This window comes from Centruroides vittatus, unplaced genomic scaffold, assembly GCF_030686945.1.
Source record: "Centruroides vittatus isolate TY-2023 unplaced genomic scaffold, ASM3068694v2 contig_1168, whole genome shotgun sequence".
In the NCBI taxonomy this organism is placed as follows: Eukaryota; Metazoa; Arthropoda; class Arachnida; order Scorpiones; family Buthidae; genus Centruroides; species Centruroides vittatus.
In genome coordinates, this window is record NW_027120749.1 from 3,023,974 (window position 1) to 3,046,519 (window position 22,546).

At 29.8% G+C, this 22,546-nt stretch overlaps 2 protein-coding genes across 2 annotated transcripts in view; one reads left to right on the forward strand and one right to left on the reverse strand.

The window, feature by feature from the left end:
• The window catches only part of LOC136982087 (protein RCC2 homolog), a 39,825-nt gene extending 34,756 nt beyond the window's left edge, over positions 1 to 5,069 (forward strand). The window contains exon 10 of the mRNA XM_067278511.1: positions 3,401 to 5,069. Within this exon, the coding sequence (XP_067134612.1) occupies positions 3,401 to 3,574 (174 nt within the window). The 3' untranslated portion in view covers positions 3,575 to 5,069. The remainder of the gene's footprint in view (positions 1 to 3,400) is intronic.
• Positions 5,058 to 22,546, reverse strand: part of SpdS (Spermidine Synthase) — a 28,669-nt gene continuing 11,180 nt past the window's right edge. Inside the window, exons 3-9 of the mRNA XM_067278564.1 lie at positions 11,123 to 11,243; positions 10,951 to 11,043; positions 9,820 to 9,973; positions 9,675 to 9,758; positions 5,692 to 5,837; positions 5,497 to 5,619; positions 5,058 to 5,439 (exon numbers count right to left, since the gene is read on the reverse strand). Coding sequence (XP_067134665.1) covers positions 5,416 to 5,439; positions 5,497 to 5,619; positions 5,692 to 5,837; positions 9,675 to 9,758; positions 9,820 to 9,973; positions 10,951 to 11,043; positions 11,123 to 11,243 — 745 coding nt within the window. The 3' untranslated portion in view covers positions 5,058 to 5,415. The remainder of the gene's footprint in view (positions 5,440 to 5,496; positions 5,620 to 5,691; positions 5,838 to 9,674; positions 9,759 to 9,819; positions 9,974 to 10,950; positions 11,044 to 11,122; positions 11,244 to 22,546) is intronic.

The window sequence follows — 22,546 nt, forward strand, 5'->3', positions numbered from 1 at the left end:
TATGTGAATCAATTTCTTGGGCAGAAGTTACTTGTATGAGGAACTATGGCACTCATTCAAAAGAGGATACTGGACAGTGTGTTGTGCTGAGGTGTGCTGAGTTTAGCATGTATCTCCTATTTATACTATTTTTCTTCTCCAATAGAGATTAAGAATTAAGATCATCTGACTGGGTGTCATGATGAGTCTTTTGGGTTTAGTCAGCCTTTTAGTCATGGGAGATAAAGATCTCTTTCAGGAACTGACTGTCAACACAAGAAACATTTGTTCCTTGGTTCTCTTTGATGTATAACTTAGAGAAAATCTTTTAAATTTTCAAATTATTATATTAAATTTTTATCAATTAATTTTCTCTAAAATTTCAAAATCTCGCATACACAACCCCCTTGACCTTTAATCACCAAAATTAAATGGCATCAATCCCATTAATAAATAAACCCCCCTGCAAAATTTCAGAAATTTTTGACAAAAAGCATGGGAGTTATTAAGCTTCAAAAAGAGTGAACAAAATTGTGCCCGCTCACACACACCCATACATACAGAAGAAACCCCAAATTTTTTTTTTTTTTTGCATTTCTCGGATGTTTCAAGGTGTCCTGAGTCCAAAAATGTAAAAATCTTGGGTGATAATTTTTTGACCAATTGACATACATTCCTTCTGTTATATATAACAGAAAGTACAACGTCGGTCAGGAAAGTAACAATTGACACCTTTTCTGTTTGTGAAAAAGAAATCTCTGTAGATTTAATTTTGTTATCTGAAAATAAATGTTAAATAAAATTTTTATTTCTTCATATGTCACCACAAGTAAATAAGCTTTAAATGTTACTGAACATGGACAAAAAAGACAAGCTTGATATGAAAATAGGTAGCTTAGTTGCAGCATTTTTTTTATTGTTAATGTCATGAACAATCCTCTTGTGCTCATGTCTGTTACACTTCAAATATAATAATACCACCATATCTGAAAATAAATGTGAGGAAAAAGATTCTATTTAATGACATATAAAACAAGTCTCTAGATTTTATTATTTCCTGTTTGGTGAAAAATAAGAGATTAAGAAGTTGTGACATGCTTTAAACATGAAGAATAATAATAGTAATAATAATGCTAATGATATGGTAAAATAATAAAATGAATAAAAAAATTTAAATTGCAGAGGTTCAAATTTATATCATATAGCTCCAGTGCTTAGCATCTTATTCACTCTGTCATCACCGTTGTAAAGAAACCCGAAACTTCCAAAGACTTAATAGCATCTCTGAAAATTGAGTATTTTTATTTGGATGAGAAATTTGTAATTTGTGTAACAAGTACAGAGTCAGAGGTTCAGGTCTCCAATTCAAATGAAACTTTGTTAGCAAATAGCCTTAAACACAATGATGAAGTAAAGTACCAAATCTTTACAATACACAGTGATTAAACTTGTAATTGTGCATAACCATCCACTTAAGAATCAGCTTACGGTTAGTAGCAGTTAGGTTGGTTAAATTTTCTTATGCAGTTTTACATGATTATAATAGATTTATTCCTAAAATTTAATTGCTGTCTTTAATATTTGATTAGTAGTTTCATATACTGATTTATTTAATGTAAAATAAGAATGTTTAAGTTTGTAACACCATAATTCAATATTAAACCATTTTTGGGCTGCAATTTGAACAAATTGTAGACCTATAAATTTCCACTGTCATCCTTCTGTCTTTTCTTAATCTCAAGAATGGAGTTAGATAAATGAAAGATAAGACCAGATATGGAAACTTTATTGACAGGAAGCCCCAAATAACCATATACAAACTACTGATACGAACTGGAATTACAGGTAGGCCTCCTACAACACAGTAGATATGTTCCTTGAAAATACCATGTTGTGGGACATTGCGTTATAGGAGACACCAACTTAATACAAAATCTGGGATTCAGTTCTAAAAAGAGAGAAACTGCCTTTTATGGTTTAACATTTTAAAATCATTTTTTAAATTTATTTATATAAAAAGTTTTTATATGATGTTGAATTTTATTTAAACTAAAAAGATTGTTTCTTTTTGATTTTGACTTGAAATCATAATGTTATGCTCACAAATTCAGTCCTCATCGTCACTTATTATAGTTGTTCGAGAATGTTTGACTGGCCTTATTTCAAGATCTGAGCTTGTTTCATCAAGTTCCACTGCACTTATGTGATCTGTTGCAATTTTTCTGTTATGTGAAAGTTAATTCATTTCTAAATACCCTAAACCGTGTTATAAGAAAATTTCCGTGTTTTTCCAACCACGTTGAAGCAAAAATGCATTGTAGGAGGCCTATCTGTAATGTTAATTTGAATTCAAAAATTTTTCCCTGAAAGGTGTTAGATAGATGATCGACACAAATTCTATTGTTAAAGGACAAGTATGACGTACAGGGGCAAGCCACTCCTAATTTGAGGTGGAGAGCATTTTATTAGCGAGGTTGAGGCTGAAGTTTTAAACACAAAAATGTGTACATCAGATGTTTGGTGCCGCTTTCCTGTAAGCCTATAAGTTTGACAATGGCGTTTGGAATGTTGAGCATGATTCCAATGACTTTCCAAACACCATTGTCAAACTTATAGGCTTACAGGAAAGCAGCATTGAACGTCCGACATACACGTTTTCGTGTTTAAAGCTTCGGCCTTAACCTCGCTATTATTACAATCCCCAACCAGATGCCTTTAGTTTGGTGATGAGGCATTGTATAAAAATTTAAAAAAAATTTAGACAATTTAAAAATCTTGCTCAGTGACTTATAGTAGGATAATACATGGTGATTTTTATTTTAGGGATTATGTTTTTTTTTTTTTTTTTTTTTTTTTTTTTTTTTTTTTTATATATATATATATAACTTTGGGTCAAATTACCCATGAAAATTTGATATTCTAGCCACACTTGAATTCTGTTCTTTTGACTAATAATTATTAAATTTCTTTTGAGCAAAATAGAAAATAAACTTATTATATATAAAATATGCTCTGCAGGACAATAGTCTTCTTGACCAAATACATCACAAAAATTAACATAACCACAAAGTTATATGTACAGTACATCAGCGGTAATAACCACTATGGATAACATGTTGTAATAGCTCTCAAAAAAGTAGAATGTTCTTATTACACAATATGCATTGGTTTTCAAATCAGTAATAAGCTTATCACAGGGAGCTGTCTAAAGCCCATTCCATTCCATTGTTATCACAGAGATTTAAGTAAAAAACAGTACTAACATATAGGTCTAGAATGTTAACATAATTTACACATTGATAAAAATAGAACAAACACACTGGCAATGCAATAAACAAAAGAAAAAAAAAATTGCCTTTAATTTTAAATCATTTTATATTTTTGGTAAACTAAGAACTGAAATGTATTTTTTTTATTTTAGGGTTATGGGGATAACAGACCAAAATCATCTCCCAATCCACAAGAAGTGAAACCTCTTGATGGCATTCACATTCACAGTGTAAGCTGCGGATACGGACACACGTTATTTGTCGCCCGGGATGACACGGAAGAAGACAGGGAAAAACTGAACAAATTGCCAGAATATGCCCCATAATAATTTTCATTTCTAGGAATGCCTTATTAAAATAAACTCACCAAGATTTTAAACATTGTGTATGCATGAATGATAAAAATTTAATTAGAACATATCCACATTAAAGTGATTCAGTACTTACAAATCAATCAGTATTGTTTTTAAGTAATTCGGATGGCAGTCGACATCCACTCTAGTGTGATTTCCAAAGAACTGTACGATGTACAGTACATAGTTATGTCGATCTTCATTTCCATTGACCAAGTGCAGGGAAACGAGTGTTATTTACCCTGACTGTTTCAATTAATGCAAATTAAAATTGCATTGGTCTTAGGTAAAAAGTGCTGAATTCATGCTTTAGGTGCTGTTATAAATTGACATATATTTTTTAATCATTACTTAAATGTAGAATCCTTTTGTAATATTTGACATTACAGTCTATTTTTATGGTTTAGTTAAAATGGCAGCATTAACGTTTCCACGTTTTCTGTAATTGTTGTTCAATTCATTTTTAAATATTTGTCATAATAAAAATTTTCATAATGCTTTATTGGTGGTAAATTTTTTCTAATACAATGTTGGCTGCCTCCTCCAGATTTTGACATTTCCTGTTATCGAAGTAGCTTATTTCTGTAACTTTCCTATTTAACTACCTCATTTTTACTGTCCGAAGACAAAAGTATCTGTCGTTGTAAAATTCGGTTCTGGGAAAATTTTCACGGGTGGTCCAAAGTAGTCTCTTTCCATTAAGAAGTGTTCTAGAAATCGCCGGATGGATGTAAATAATTCCAGAAACGTCGGTTTTTATTCAAATCATCCCAAACGTGTAAATAAATCTGTTTGACAGATATTGCAACGTATCCTATCTTCATATTTGGTTCATTTGTCATAATTTATTTGACAAACATCAATCATCTTGCACAATGCAATAACATCATCGTTTTATTATGCAAACACTGAATGTGCATTTAAGAGAGATCTGTATTCCAGCATTATACTGCCATTCCTTAAGATTAAATGCAATTGAATTGCTTAGTTCCTAGAGATTTGTAAATATTTTTGGTAAAAAAGCCATTATACAAGAAATTTTTTATTTAACAATTAAAAATTTGACAGAAGAAAAGAAATTATGCATATTTGGAACTAAGTACTTCATTTGTACACATTTGCTTTAAATCTGTAATGTTCTTGTTGATAGTTTTAATGTTTGACAGCATTCTTTAAATATGTTAAATTTTATTACGACAAGATCGGACATAATAAAGATGGAAGTTCCTCCAAATTCTACAAAATAACGTTTCTGTTGGCGGAACGACCATCTCGGCTCCTCTATAAGTGACTTTTTTTTATAATGTGATAATTGTGATTTGTCTAATACTTTTGTATTATAGACAATGTATTGTGTGGAGGTTCTTGGAAAAAATCCAAATATTTATATTTGGATCTGTTTTTGCCATTTCTGCTTTATAAAGTGTAACTTTGAAGTTAGAAAAAATAAACAATCTTCCAACAACAATGTTATCTGATTTAATGGTAAAAATTTACAATTTGATATAAATTCACAATTATCCCAAAAACTACCTTCCATTTTGTTACAGAAATATAAAACTTGTCTTAAATACTCGCTTTTTCTTATAAATATATATAATGTTACAGTTTTTATATTGTAGTACTTAAAAAATAGAGCCTATATATATTTTTCATGCTGCTAAAAATAAATTTTGATTGAAATGATATTTGTTAATAGAAGAATTTCAAGTTTTGTTTTTGGTCCCTACACTCAAACTGGCATAGGAAAACAGTGTGATATTGCACGGCTATCACAACATCGCCTAATAACATCCGTCCGAACTTCAAATCCCCTATTCGTTCGAATGCCATAGTTTCTGTAAAAATAAATATTAGTCTAATGGCAGAAAAAGTTAAATAAATAAAATGCTTACCTTCTCGATAAATGCCGGAAGTGTAAAAGCTGCCCTGTGAATTTCGGAAGAATAATATCGTAGCCTCATTAGTTTAGATTCTTCTTCCGAGAATATACGTCGAGGTTCTCTGAAATTCGTCTCCTTAATACAAAAAACAATTCTCAATAATTATTATATTGGAAAAAACAAAGCAAAAAATAATAATATTTTTACCGGTGCTAGACTACACATCAGAAATCCTATCTGTCCACTGGGATATGTTGGTATGTATATGGATGCATAACCAACCACAGGAAATAGTGTCTGGCACATGTCTACCATATCTTTAATGAGATTTAAATCATACCAAATAGATTCTCCTAAAAATTAGAAAAAAAAATTGTGTAATTTCATTTGTCAGAAAAGTTCTACTTTTTCATTACTGCTATTTTAGAACAACAAAACACTGTCACTTGTTTTGCAGATACTTTTCCTAGAATGAATCTCTGCAAAGATTTTTGGAATATGGTTTGATCCACTGTCCAGATTTTAGATATTCTTAAAGTATTATCATTCTTATAGTTGATTCTTAAATATTGCATTTTACAGGACGAGGAAAATAACTTCAGTATTCTGGTTTACTTAACAAGTCAATATTCCATTTTTCAGTTATCAGTACATGTAAAGCATTATACATTGCTACACTTGCAGAAACAACTTGACTCAACATTCATAATAGAGTCCAAACCGTGTAATCATTTTATTGTTCAAAAGAGGTTCATTTTTTGACAATTTTCTTCTGTTGGATATGACTTTGACTATTTTCCATCAACTTGTATGATCCATTAGTTGTGCTTTAAAAATATTTTTTATCTATTGTGTCTTTCTATTTCATTTATTGGTTTTCATGAGACAAGCACAATTTTAATGTAAATTTTTCTTAAATTTCAAATCAGCTTAATGGTTAATTGTAGATCAAAGCAATTGAAGAATAATATTGTCAGTTTTGTTATTTTCAAAATACTTTTAAGGATTCATATGATAGCATCCACATTTTTATAAATTTAATTTGTAATTAATTAAACATTGATTTTCAGAACCAAACATTCCTCAAATTATTGCACATTAGAACACAATCCAGGTTGACTGTTCTTAGTAATTATCATTAATTCATTCATATATTTGGAAAATTTTAGTTAAATCATACAAAGTAAGTAAATGGCATAGAATTTGCCGATCATAACAGAAAACTGATAAATTTAAATGTAATAATTTTTTAAAATAATAACACTAAGCATATGTCCTCATAGAATAACAAAACAATTATAAACTTGATTAAAGGAAATAAAATTGAAATCATTGACAATACCATGAATGATGTATTTTTTTAATTATCATGCTTTGTTAATGCTATCTTTTTTCAAAAATTTAGTCAAAACTTTTATCATTATATAATGAAAAAGTCTGTGCATTTTTTATAGTTGCATTAGAGGGGGGAAACTATTATTAACACAATGTTTTAAAATAAAAAATATTAAGGTTTAAGTATAAGATTATGAAAATAAAGAACTATGTAGTGAAACTAGTGAATGTTTCATTTTAATTCAAGCTGACATACAATTTTTTTTTACCCATTAAGTAGTGTTAAAAAAAGTTTTGAAATATTGGATTTTCTTTTTTGGTTCTTTTTAAAACTCCATTTTGGTTTGTTTTTCATAAAATCCTTACTTCAAGCACACAACCATGTAAATAGACAATGCTGTGACAATTGAAAACAGTAAACAACATTCCAATTTCACTCATAAAACACTGTTTCCCTGCATTTTGGCAAATTTTCCCAATTAATTAGCTTAACCAAAACCAAGACACACTTTCAGCACATTTTTGCAGGTATTGCCATTTTTTGTACTGCAAATTTCCTTGAGACCATCTAATGGTGCAAACAAGGTTTGGAGGAAATTAAAGCAGTCTGTACTTCTGGATATAAATGAAGTCAAACCTGTCTATAAGGGAACTTGTGTATAGCAAAAACCTGTCATTTAAAGATTTCTTTGGTCCCTTGAATTTTCTGCAAAAATCAATGTAAATTAACCTGTGTACTACTGAAACTTATTTACCCTCTTCCATGCTCAACAGAGATTTTGCATATTTTTAACAGCTGTCTTTACTTAACATAAATATGTAATTTATTTATAACAGTTGTGAAATTTAACACATCCCTGCTAATGTGAGATTGTATTCTTTGTTTTGAAGCTTATTTTGAATTTTTTACATCACATTTTGAATAAATTCAAGTGGAAATGTCTGCAGATAAAATGCATATTGGGCATATTATTCTTTTTAAGTTTTGTAAAGGATATGCTATACAAACAGAATAAATACTCTTAGTAGCATCTTCCCCATTCACACTAAATGTGGGATGTTTTTTTACAGATGACAAAATTATAGTTAAAATAAAAATATTTGTTATTAACAAAAATTTATTCTAGCTGTGGTGATTGTTCAGTCTAATACCAAGATATTACTGTATTTGATTAACATGAGTTTGATATAAGTGGTAGCATTGAGGAATTAATTAATTGCTTTAATCAAAATATATCTGTAGTAGGCAACCTGTATATGGCAGAAACTTGTCTACTATGAAGGAATTGTTCGGTCCCTTGGGATTCCATTATAGACAGGTTTGACTGTATAAAATAATTTTCCATTTCTTTCAAGGATTTGATGGCATTCAGTTTTGATCATTACAATAGTTAAAACTTGTCTGACAATAGCTTCCTTTTCAAAAGATAACATTATAAGTATAATAAGTTCTTGTATAAATGCCATCTAAGATGTTCAATGATACAATCCTGTTGAGGATGGCATCGTGTTGACGGGTGACGAGCCGCCCAACTACAGTTACACTATTTATAAACTTAGAAGCATAATGGAAATACTAATGTGCAAAATCACTATTGTCTCCTTGTGAGTCCTTCACAGCTACAGAAACAATTACAATAAAAATGTTGATTTCACTGTTTTAAGTTCTTCACTGAAAATTTGTATTAACACTAAAGGAGGACAAAAACTTTTACAAAAATAAAGAAAAGCAATATTCACAAAAAAAATTATATTTAATTTTAGCAGTTTGACCTTTAGACCATTTTTTTTACTTTGGTCTTAGTGTTAAGAATTCCAAATTAGGTTAAAGCTGAAATAATTAAATCATCACAAAATAAAACAGTTATTTCTATTTTTGATGCTCTAGTGTTAGAAAAATCATAGAAATCAAAAATATAATCTTTAGGATTATTATTATTATTAAAAACTTTGATTTATATATATAAAAGATGTATGAACAAAAATCATTGATGAGATACAAATTAGCAAGATTTTATATTATTATTTCAGTAACTAATCATAGAGTCATTATGATTAGTTATTGACATTATTATTATTATTATATAATGTTTGTATATTGATGAAATTAAATGACATCAAAATTTTATTTAAAAAATTTTGAACTCTTTTCTAAATTTAATTTTATCACTTTGTTCCAGTTTTGGTTTATATGTAAAGAATTCTATAAATACACCTCAATACACCAGTAAAATGATTTCATTTAATTGAACAAACATTTTGATCATCATTTAATGATCATACTCAGATCACGCATCAAAATATAGAAAAGAACAAAATTTCAGAACATTAAAACAAACCATTTTTTGGAACATGCCCCCTTTCTTTGCCAAAATTAGTGCTTCTCTATTTACCAATTAAAAAATATATAATAATCAATGCTATGTAATAAAACAAAATACAGATTATATTACACTGAAATTAATTTTGTGAATTTCATAAGTCAAAATTATCAGTACAGGTGTATAATGTTATTGATTTTTTTATGAAAATATTCATTAATTAATTTGGTCTTTAAAAAAAATAATTTTTTATATAAAAGTTAAAATTAGAATAATTTATATACAGTAGACCCCCCCCTATAACACGGTAGATATGTTCCGTGTTATATGAATCCGTATTGTACGAGTCACTTAAATACACTGGCTGTGACTGGCTGTAGTAATATTGGTAGTCTCTGTGATACCATACATTATATCAGAAACTTGTTAATTATAATATTTCTATACAATTTTTCAAAAAAACATTTGTCTGAATTATGCAAAGTTCTAGTTAGTGGGAGTTTACTATACCAAAATTTTAAAGTAAACTTTTACCTTGTGAGCAAATAATGCCACCTGGCTTAAGAGCTTCTTTGAGAGCTTCATAATAAGGTTTTTGGAACAGACAAACAGCTGGTCCTGGAAAAAAGTATTTGGTTGTCAATAAGAAATAGATAATTATCTAAAGCTATTCCTTTACCTTTGGGATCCGAAGAGTCGGTTATTATCACATCAAACTCCTGTTTATGTTTTTTTACAAATTCTATGCCATCTTCAATAAATAATGTTAACTTAGGACTATTAAAGCCTTCTGCCATAAAAGGCAAATATTTTTTTGAAGTTTCTATCACTTTCTATTAAAATAAAAATTACTTATTGGTATTAAATATGTCAATTAAAGATACATTAGCATAGACAGTAGCCTCACGTTATATTGCGCTCTTTTTGGTCGCCCAAATTTTATTGACTCGAGTGCTTTTAAATTTTAAAATATCAATTGCTACTGAATTTCTTTTTGCAACGAAATACTGTATTTTACTCCTACCATTGCAGGTGAAACAATAAATTCGTTAAGATCTAAATAAGCAAAACAGGTGGACAGATCAATTGTCATTTATGTTTCCTTTTGATATTAAGTTGTTTATTTATTGGTTTTAACTACTGTCTTCTCATTCTACTGTAAAGTTTCTGTGAATTCAAAATTTCACACCTTTAAGTGTGAAATTTTGAATTCACCAGGTAATGCGTAAGGAAAAGATTTTATTTTTGAACAGAAAATGTAACATTTTTATACAGTAGTAACTTTATTTTGCTTTTTAGAGAATTTTTACTCTAATTTTATAAGTTTTGATGTTCTATTATGTTCAATGTTTATTTTTTAAATTTTCAATTACAGTACTGTATTTATAATTTTTATTGAAAAATATAAATTATGCAAATTTTTAATAAACGATTTATTATGAAATATAGTACTGTATAATAAAATTGCAACTGATATTTTGTTTTTATATCAACAGTATATGTCTTTAAATGTCGTTGTTAAAGAAATAATGCTAAATGGCCATTCATGGTATTGATGTTTATGTGAATGTCAATTAATACGATATAACCATGAATAAAATTCGGTATTGAAAAACTAAGTTTATTTTATATCAGGAACACTTGCTGATGAAAGAATAGAGGATAGAGATTCCATAGCATGTATAATCTGTTTAGTAAAAGCCCAGAATTCTTAGTACTTGGTTATATCGCGCCACTGGATATATCAGGCTTTTTTTTGGTCTCCTGACAAGCGCAATATAACAAGGGGCTACTATATTGTTATAATTACCTCATCTATCTCACATTGAATTATATGTTCGACATCAGGATGCTTTGCGACTTCGCGGACCACACCTCCATCTCCGCCACCGATTATCAAAATCTAAAATTTCAATTTGGATGGATTCTTTGTAATTTTAGAAAAACTGAATAAATTTTTTTAATTTTAAAAATTTTCATACCTTTTTTGGATTAGGATGAGAATTTAAAGGTAAAAAAGTAATCATTTCTTGATAAGAAAACTCATCTCTTTCTGAACACTGGATGGAATTATCGAGAACAAGACATCTTCCAAACTTCTTGCTAAAAAGCCAAGTTTATACAAAAATGTTTGTCAAAAAATTAAAAAAAATTACATATAAGTATATACAAATAAAAATTACATGCACAGATTAAAAATAATCAAAACAATTTACTTTCAAAATTGTAAATTAATTCATCTTTAAATTTTTAAAATTTGCCATTTACTTATATGCAATTATCAGTAAACAGTGTGATATTTTTCTGTACTGACTTTTATAAGTTGATAAGTATCTCTAATATATGTGTTAGATCATAGACATCCTTATGCGTGTTGAAACTGTATAAAAAGAAAAGGAAGGAAAAAAGCAGTTTTAAAAAATACAACAATAAAAACAGAAAATAACAGCAGCAAAAGCAACTGCTAGTATTTCTGTGCATTAGCAAAAAATCTTAGCCCAGCAGTTCCCAAAGTGTGTGCTGTGGCACTTCAGGGATCCATGGCTTTTTCACACAAAATATAAAATTTTTCTAATTTTACTTCCATTTTCAATTCAATGTGATAAGATGTGATATCTAGCAGACCTGGTGCAATTAATTAACTCAGAATAAAGGTGGCACATAAAATCGCAAAATGTAAAAAGCTTCATACCATTGCAGAAAAACTCATTCTACCGGCTGCTGCAGATATCACGAACATTATGATTGGTGAGTGTTCTGAGAAGCAGCTTTCAAAAGTGCCTTTGTCCAATAACGCCATCAGTTGCAGAATGCAGCACATAGCAGACCTCTAATGTTCAGTTAATTAAAAAAATAAAAGGAAAGGAATTTGGGTTGCAGCTGGATGATGACACAGATAATAATGATGCTCACTTGATTTGCTATGTACAGTTTATAGATAGTAATAATATTGTAGACTTTTTCTTTTGTAAAAGATACTTTTACAAAAGAACAATATCACTGCTGGTGCTAAGGCTCACGACTTGTTTGAAATCCTTGATAATCTTTTCATATCCGAAAATAATTGGAGTGGACCAAATGCATTGCTATCTGTACTGATGGTGCTCGTTCTATGTCGAAGTCTTATGGAGGATTGCAAGCAGTTTTTTGAAGCAAAGATCCTGATGCACTGTGGACCCATTGCATTATTCATAGGGAAGCACTTGCATCAAAATATCTAAGTCCTACATTGAACCAGACCTTAGAACATGTATTAAATGCAGTAAACTTTATAAAAACTCAACCATTGAAGGCAAGATTTTTCAAAAAACTAGATCCAGACACATGTCTTTGTTGTACTACAGCACTTTGAGAAAGTACAAAACATTACCACAAGACATTGATAGCTCTCTCGAGGTAATGTTTTGTCTCGTATGTTTGAACTGTAACAGGAAATTTATATTTTTCTTAAAGAGGAAGACCATAAGTATGCCGAAAATTTTGTGAATGAAGATTTCTTGGTAAAATTAGCATACATATGTGATATTTTTGAAAAGCTGAATGCTCTGAATCGCTCCCTGCAGGGAAGCAACATGCACCTTTTAAAGTCAACTGAGAAAATTTCAGCTTTTATAAAAAAAATTAAAACTATGGAAAAGAAAAATAAATGAAGACAGAGGAAAAAGTGTTTCCCTTTGTTGCAACAGTTTTTGACCTCCAATGGAGTTGATTTCTCTTGAGGTAGGAAATCTATTTTTGAAGAACATTTATTACAGCTCATCACCTTGTTTGAGAAATATTTTCGAAATGATAATATCGATAAATTTGCATGGATTTAAGATCTATTTAAGGCCAGTGATCCATCTGAATTTACTGCTGCATAAGAAAATCTTATTGAGTTGTCTTGCGACAATACATTGAAAACAAAATTTAGCAGCATGGAATTAACTGAATTTTGGATATCAGTAAAAGATGAATATCCCTTCTGAATAGTAAAGCTCAAAGAATCTTAATCCCATTTTTGATTTCTTTTTTGTGCAAAACTGAGTTTGTTGCCATGATAAAAACTAAGCATTACATGAAAATCAACGTGAAGAAGGAAATGAGAATGACTGTGTCCAGTTTGATTCTAAGATTTGAAAATGTGCAGTGATCAACAGGCTCATCCATCCCACTAATCATAATTAATTGAATTTGTTCAATTACATTTTTTTGTTATCTTAAATATGTCTTTTATTTATTTTTTACTTAACGTCCTGACTATTTAATTAAAAACAATATTGGCTATTTCACAAATTGTATTCATTAGAATTTGACATAGGGTGCCTTAGAAAAATCTGGATTTAGTAAGGGTGCCAAGAATCAAAAAAGTTTGGGAACCACCATCTTGGTCAATTGAAAAATAGCTCCATTCAAACAACCAGTATAGATATGCAAAAACCTCAATTTTGTAATGTTTTTTCTCTTTGCCAACCCAATCTACAGCACTAACTGTAAATATGCAACTTAGCCATATCAATAACTAATATTCATGTTTTGTTCTATATCTAACTTTATATAATATTTGTATAAATTATATATTTAAAGCGGTCATAAATCACGTACTCTGTAATTGTTAAAACATTGTGTCTGATCCCCCCCTCTGCTGTACACACTCGCCTACATGCGCAAACTTGTCATGTTTGTTTTTATACTGTATCACTATACATATTTTGTCTTGTAACTGTAATTTTACTTGTTCAACAATTATGATGCAGATGCTCAATGATCTGACACTTCCCTTCAATCCTTCTCTATTTTCTTTCCCTCCCTACTTACTATCACTTCCTCTTCTAGTTTCAATTTCATCACTTATAATTTCTTAGATGTAAAGTCTGTGCACACACAGACAACCTCTCTACTTTTTTTATGTTATGTAATGTAATGTACGAATACTATACAGCTGCGGTTCCCAAAGTGTGCACCACAGCTTCCTCACAGGGGTGCCATGAAACGTTATAAAATTTTTATAATGTTGGAATTTGACATAGGGTGCCTTAGAAAAATCTGCATTTAGCAAGGGCACCTAGAATCAAAAAGTTTGAGAACCACTGCTATACAGTATTAGTATGAAATTAAATTTTTATTATAAGCCTTTATATTTTTTATTCACTATATTGTTAACCTATATGCTTTTTGTATTTATTTTTCTGAATGTCTTAAAATTTAACATGTTTAAAAGTAATTTTTACTTGTATAAAGTTTAAAGTATGTTTGATCTGATATAGTTGGATAACAGACTTTATTCACATTGAATGTTAGCTGAAGCTGTTCTGATCTCAGAATAAAAATATTTGCTTTAATGTTCTAAAATAAGCATTTTTCTTAACTCTCATTATCCTGGTGCCAAGTTTTCATTCAAGTTTTGATAAAATACTCATAAAATAACTCCTTAATTTCATAGTGTTTATTTTAATTACAATTAAATGTTTTGAGATATTTCACCTCATCATCAGATAACAAAAATTTAAATGAAAAAAGATCAGTTTTTCAAAAATTCTAACAATGCTATGTGAAAATCATTTGTTTTTGCATTTTGCTTTGTTTATGAGCACTGTACTGCTATATCAATGTAAATATACTGATACAGCAACTATGCAATGATATCTGTAATAGTCATTATCAAAAAATAAAAAAAATTCTTCTGATACTATGAAAGTCTGTTTAAAAATAGTTAGTTTTTTAAAATACTTTGCAGAATATATTGCCAGTTTTGCCTTATCTATATATGCATGCTCTTATATGCATGGAATATAGTGTATCACTGAAACTTGCATTTCTAAGCCATAGAAAATAAATCTTAAACAGAATACTGATTTAATTTTTTGACCTTGATTCTCAAACATTTAAATCAATATTCTATAATAGAATAATTTGGGACATACTTTTAATGAATGTAACCTGAAGACCAATCAAATATGGCTGAAGACATGTTTTTTTTTCTTTTTATATTATAATCTGGTTTGGGCTGGAAGATAGAAGGTATCATATTGATTTATTTTATATTTACATTTCCAGTTAGTTTACAATTAGTTTGGTTATGAGGTTTATACATTATATTTAAAGAATGAGAAAGTGATTTTTGAAATATGCAACATGTTTCATTGGTTTTTAAAATGAAAGGACATTAGAGAGGTTAAGGCGCACACATTCAGCCCAAAACGTGAACGACGAACGGACGAGCACCACCATCTGGCAATTCTGTACGGTCAATAATGGTGTTTGCTACGTCTAGAATGGCGAGTAGACGATCGGCTTAAACTTCTTCATTTTTTGTGTTTGTGGTTAAAATTATGACGTATTGTATTAAAATAATGATTATTTGTTTCTTTACAATATTATTTGTAAATGCTTAGACGATTTTAATACAGGAATTATTTAATTATTCAATTTTTTAACAAGTAATGTGAAGTGCCTATAGAATTTACATATACAGTAGACCCCCCCTATAACAGGGTAGACACATTCCGTGTTATATGAATTCTGCGTTGTATGAGTCAGTTAGATTTTACAAATACATGAGCCGTTCACAGCCCGGCACTTGTGCAGTTTAAGGAGTACAGCTGTTTGAAAGGTTTTCTTCCATAAAATTAATTGATTCTAGACTAATTTGACTCGAACATTTCCAAAACACGTATAATTTTTTGGGAATAATCCATATAAACTATGCTATAAACAAAAAATTGTAGGAATACTTACCAAGTGTGCACCATTCGAAGACTCCATTGCTTAAGCTTGTTTTTGTCACGGAGCAGCTCATCAAACAGCAGACGCGTTTCCTGATAAGTTATTCTTTCTGAGAAAAATTTGCTGAACTTTGGAGACATCATTAATAGAAATATAATTTTTATGGCCATTGAATAATAAATGTTTTAAAAGTAAACTCAATGGTTTGTGCAATGTCCACTATTGGTCCAGATTCGACCAATCCTGTCTAGACATAAGTCAGCCACGACAATCTGTCTCACTCTTTTAGCGTGTTATACGAACACAATCGCAATTTTTTTGCCGTGTCATACGAATCCATCTTACACGAACCCATGTTATAGGGAGGTCTACTGTATTTGTCTTCATAATAGCTTATCTTAAGCTAGGCTTGTTCTTCCACGGCATCTTCTACCATCAACAGCGTAATAGGTTTGTAAATTCTCTAAAAATTAATTTTCTGAGGTGCTTTTGAATTTACATAAGCCACTACTTCCCTTGACAAAAGTATGAGCTAATTAAAAATAATTAGTGTTATTAAACATACTATAAATACTTTTAAACAATTTAATTTGTTTATTTCGCTGGTAACCCTTAATGTTAAATGTATCCGCCATTTTTTCGACAAATTTCCCGTGAGTCAATGCGCGACATTTACTGAGTCAAGAGACGTGAATGAGTGCCACAAGATCTTTTATTTGGACTTAAAACGTCGAATGTGTACTTCTGCTTGCAATACAACTTTAATGTTTGTACTTGCACCTAAACCTCTCTATTGTGTTTTCATTCACTTCACAAATAATTAAAAATATAAATGAATCAAAGTACTGTAATTTGAATTTAAAAGATCAATTTTGAATAAACTTTTGTAAACTTCATTTTTAATGGACGAACGATAAATTTCTTATATTGTATTTGCAAAATCTGATAAATGTAATTCATTTCAGTATTCTTTTTCTCATTTAAACAACTTTTTGCATGTTTTTATGAACAATTTATAGCAAATAATAATGATGATGATACTACAGTCAGTACAGTAATATAGTCTTTTTCACAATTTTCAACATAAAACAGGAATAAAAGTTTATCCAGAAACTCTTTATAGACATAAATTAATAATTTTTAAGATGGTTGCACTGCATAGTGCCATTTGGCAATATTTTTATTAAAGTGGCAATTAAAAATTAGTCCACTTATTTTCACATTCAGCATGAAATTAAATCACAAAGCATGTTTCAGGAAAAACAGCAGAATTTCAAACTCCTGTGTGATGGGTGTCCCATGTATCATACATCTAGCAACGTCATGATGTCCCTCGGCAAGTTCGGACAGGAAAGTAGAAAGTGATATTGAGAACTAAAGGCAGTTTTCCTGCACTCCTACCAGTGTTTTCAGACTGGGAATTTTTTAGGCAATATTTTTTTCACTTTGATCATTGTTCAGTAGACTAAAGCATAAAAATTTTAACATGATTGAACATGTATAATACTGTTTAAGCACTGATCAAATACGTCGTTTGATATCACTCATTAAAAAAATATTCAAAAATACTATTTCTAAGTGACAGCTTAACATGTTACTTTTGCTCTCTAGACTCCAAACTGATAATGCTACTGCATCTGCATTAATTTAATTATTAAGTAAAACTGATGGCAATAATTAATTTGAAGGAGCAAAAAAAAAGTTAAAATCAGCAAAATGGTTGGCAAAATTTTAAAAAATTGGGAGAGTATCCACTGTATAACCATTTAAAAAATTGGTTACACAGTTGGATACTCTCCCAAAATACAGTCATATACTGTACATATTTTATTCAAATCAATACTTATTTATAAATATCTCATAATTACCACTTAACATTTATCTTTTTTATTAATAAAAATTTAATTATCAATGATAAATGAAATGGGAAATTAATACTAGTACTATCATGAATTATAAATAGATGTTGTAAGAAAATCTAAGCACTTGTTAATAACACATTTATTTATATTTAATGTTTATCTAAGTTTTTTAAACAAACCAAAAAAAAAAAAAAAAATGCAGGCAGTAATGGAAAATGAATTATATTCCTTTGTTTATATCATTTCCATTTGTCAATGAAACAAATTGATTGTAATATCAAAGAGTAAATACACTGCCAAAAATTAACATTCAAATTTATTTGAATTTAGAATGAGTAATTAAAAAATAATTTAAAGAAAAAAAAAAGAAATATCAGACTAGAAAATTTAGAGCAAAATTTCTGGAACAGAATATTTATAAAATGCCAAATGTAAAAATGAGGAATTTGTTAAAGACGTTTTCAAATATCCTGTGTAAAAAAAAAAATTCCTACTCAAGAGTTTACTGAGGAGGAAACATTTGATAATTTTAGTTACTTCAAAAATAGCAATTCTACTATTTTAGCAGTATCTAATTTGAAATATTATTATTTACATTTAATTTTCATTTAATTGGAGTAATAATTCCAATTTATTGATATTTTCTGTTTATTAATAAAGATGGAAAATAAAATATAAAAATACAACAAAAAATAGTAATTTTAATTTATTTTCAAATGATTGTAAACATATTACAACAAAGTTTACATTTAACTCTATTGGCAAAATCCATTAAAAAAATTTTTTTGACACAAAATATAAATTGCATTGAATTGAAATGATTTTCTTATAACAATCAGTTAACACTAATTATTCAAAAACAGCAACAGAAACAAATAAATCTATAACAAAAATTAGATTAAAAAGAAACAGAAAATTTATTTTTGGTTAAAAAATAAGACGGCAAATCAATAATTATAAAACTTAACATAAATAAATAATAAAATGAAATTTCTTATACAAAATTAATTTTGTTTTCCTTTATTTCATTACTAATACAAGAGTATGTGTTTGCATACTTTATTGTATGTGTAAGTGCTGATAGTAAAATCCTGTAAAGGAAAAAAAAAAATGTCAAATGAAAACAAAACATATCTGGACTAATTTGAGATTCAAACTTCAATTCATTCAGAAACACATCAATTTAATTAAGTGATCTCACATACTGACTGAATAATTTCTGTAAGTAGAACACTTACTGATATTTTTAGCATGCTTTTGAGAAATATGAACTTGGATTCTGCTTTAAATAATAAATTTTCTTTCTGGCGTTTCATTCTTTGTTGTGATTTTAATTCAAAAAATCATTTAATTAATATAATTTATCACTTACATTTTAAAAATATTTTTTGATTCGTAACTTAAATTGAATTTAAAATTTAGTTAGCTAAAATACTGGTAATTATGTCACATTAGCAAAATGTACATGAATAATTATCTGTTTAGTTGAGAAACTGTAATAAATAATTAAATAAAAATAGAAATTGAATGTTAATAGAAATAGTAAAGTGGCTGTTGGTGACTTTTTGTCAGAGCTCAGTAGTACAGTTCGAGTGTTTCAATGCTTAAGATTAAAAGGATGATTTATCAGATAATCTTGATAAACACGAATAGACTTTGTATTAGGCTAATTAGATGTTTGTTGATTATCGCTGGGATAGAACCCAATCCAGGCCCCTTGACTAGATCACCTCAAGCTACAGAGTGCGAAGATATGCAAAAACGAGGGCGTGGAAGACCCCGAAAAGGTAATATGAGTAATACTGATAAGAGCAATTTAATGGAATTTGTAGAAGAAGATCAAGATGTAGCATCCTTTTCGAAAGAAATAACCAGGACAATAAGGGACGCGAATATCCAGGACTATTTTGTGAAGACTTTGGAAGTGGAAGAGCATGAAGCGGATGAGTCGAAGTATACCATTAAAGCGGTTTACGACTTGATACAGGAAAAGTTTAACCAGCTAAACTCTGATTTGTGTACAATTAAAGCCGAAGTAATATCATTGAAGAAGGAAAATAATGACTTGAAGGAGGAGTTGAATAGGGTTTTTCGAAGAATGGATACACTAGAACAAGATATCAGGACGGGCAAACAACTGAGAGGTATGTTAGAATTTCAGATCGATAAGTCTATTAATGAAAGAAAGTTAAACAACATTATAATTATGAATTACCCGTTCGAGACAAATGAGCTTGCCGATGAGATCTCCTATTTTATTAAGAATGAGTTAGATCTGACAGATTGTTCCTTGGAAAGTTTAGTTAAAATTTCAAGATCTGATAATAAATCAATAGTCAAAATTACGCTTAATTCTATAATTGAGAGAAATTCAATTTTACGAGAATTTTGGAAAGCAAAGTCAAATAGACTTAAGAAGTTGAATGGGAATTTGGTGTTTACTGCCGATTTATGTAAACGGTCTAGGATTAGGAGGAAAAAACTAATACCCATTATATCCCAAGAAAAATCTAAGGGATGCAAAATTACTGTTAGAGACGACTATTATATAAAAGAGGGTAACGTGTTTACCTACGACATCAACTCGAATGAAGTTATCCTGGTAGATCATTTTTTATAAGGAAACAATCTTCTGGCAACTTTGGTCTTGTATTAGATGAGGAAGATAATGTTGAAAACTTTGAATCGACCATTAATAATAATAGGATTGTTGAGGCGAAACTTCCATGCCCACGCACTAGTAGTACCTGCACAGGATTTTATAAAATAAGTGTAAGTTTCTGGAACATTCAGGGCATTTTCCAAAAAAATGAATGATTATTCCTTACATCAATATCTATCGTTACACGAAGTTGTTGGATTTACAGAGACATGGATGGCCAATATTACTAAATTGGAAAATTTGGAGCTGGAAGAAGAATGCTGGGTTTTATGTAGCGAGGCACTTAGGACTCAGAAGTTTGGTCGACCAACAGGCGGGTTGTTGTTACTAATTAAGAAATCATTTGGTTATATAATACATTCTCAAGTTATGCCATGGTATATTTTGGCTTTGGTAGATTTGGATTCAAGACTTCAAGCTTTATGGGGAGCAACAAGGCTAGGGATATTATTAATATATATTCAATCTTCCACAAATAGTTCCAAATATTATAATGAATTACAAACAGTGATCGTCCAGTGGAATAACTACGTAGACTTATGGTTGCTGGGAGGCGATTTTAATAGCCGCATTGGAGAGAGATTGGATTCGGCCAACAAAGACGACAGGGTAAAACTTGATAATAAAAGATTGTCTAAAGACAAAGTGATAAACGCATCGGGCGAACACCTACTAAAGTTTGTTCAGGATAATAACTTCTTTATACTAAACGGTAGGGTAGCTGGAGATATCCCAGCTGAATATACATTCATAAGTCATGTTGGTAAATCAGTAATAGATTACTTCATTTGCTCAGAAGAATTGCTTCGATTACAAGTTAAGATGACAGTTCTTGATCTGGAGATGTCAGACCATTTCCCAGTTCAGCTGGCTCTACTGGGTTATGGGGAGAATAACAATACGTCACAATTTAATACACAGAAATACAATGTGTCCAGCTTAATAAGGAGCAAAAGATTTAATACACGGAGACTATCAGAAGAAATTCCTAATATGTTGAATGAAATATTATATCAGGAGAGAGAACTTGGTCCGTTAAGAAATTATGAAAAATTAATTGTGATGTTAGAAACTTGTCGTGTCAATTATTGCCCTGACAATTTACGGCAGAGATACAAACAGTCATGGTATGACAACAGAGTTATTATTATAAGATTAGGAAACAGAGGAGTTTATCATGTTTTAGGAAAACTAATCTCCAATCAGATTGGAAAAGATATGTAGAAAATAAAAGAATCTATAGAAGTTTTTTGAAAGCCAAAAAGAGAAGATTTTTTTCTGATTTAAACAACAGTCTGATAGAAACGAAGGATCCGAAAAAGTTTTGGGGTATAATAAATAGGTTCCGCCAACCGGTTACCCAGAGGAGGAGGCCTGTGTATATATCAGATAGCATATGGCAGAAGTATTTTGAACGATTTTCTGCAGAGTATCGGCCTAAGGAAAATCGAAATATTATGGATAATTCACATGTTGATATAAGTCTCATGGAAAAGGTGTTTAATGTTCAAGAAATACAACACTGCATTGGGAAGCTCAAAAACAGAACTGCAACCGGAAGTGACGACATCCCTAATGTAGTGATCAAAAAGTTAACAATACCAATACTTGATTACCTGGCCAGACAATTCAATGGTTTTTATAATAACGAAGTAGTTCCTGTTGAATGGAATAAGGTGATATTTTATATGTTATATAAAAAAGGAGATAGATCGGACCCCGGAAATTATCATCCTATCGCCTTACTATCGGCGTTCCGAAAACTTTTTACAACAGTGCTGGTGACAAAATTTAACGAGTGGATAGATCAAGGAAATTTGAAGAACCCAATCCAATTTGCCTTTATTAAGAAAGGTGGTACGCAGTTGGCCTTATTTATATTGTTGTCAATTGTTCAAATACAGCTATATAGGAAAAGACACAAAGTATTTGCATTATTTCTAGACCTAGAGAAAGCCTACGACTCAGTAAGTATCAGAGACTTACAAAATAAAATGTCTCGATATCAAGCAGATTGTTCAATGGTGAAAATAGTTGGTTTACTATTCGGACAATACGAAGCAATCATTAGACAGGATAATAAACAATGGAAACCTTTCAAGATAGAACGTGGTTTGTTACAGGGAGACCCCTGGTCTCCACATCTTTTTAATTTTTATACCTTTGATCTAAACAAT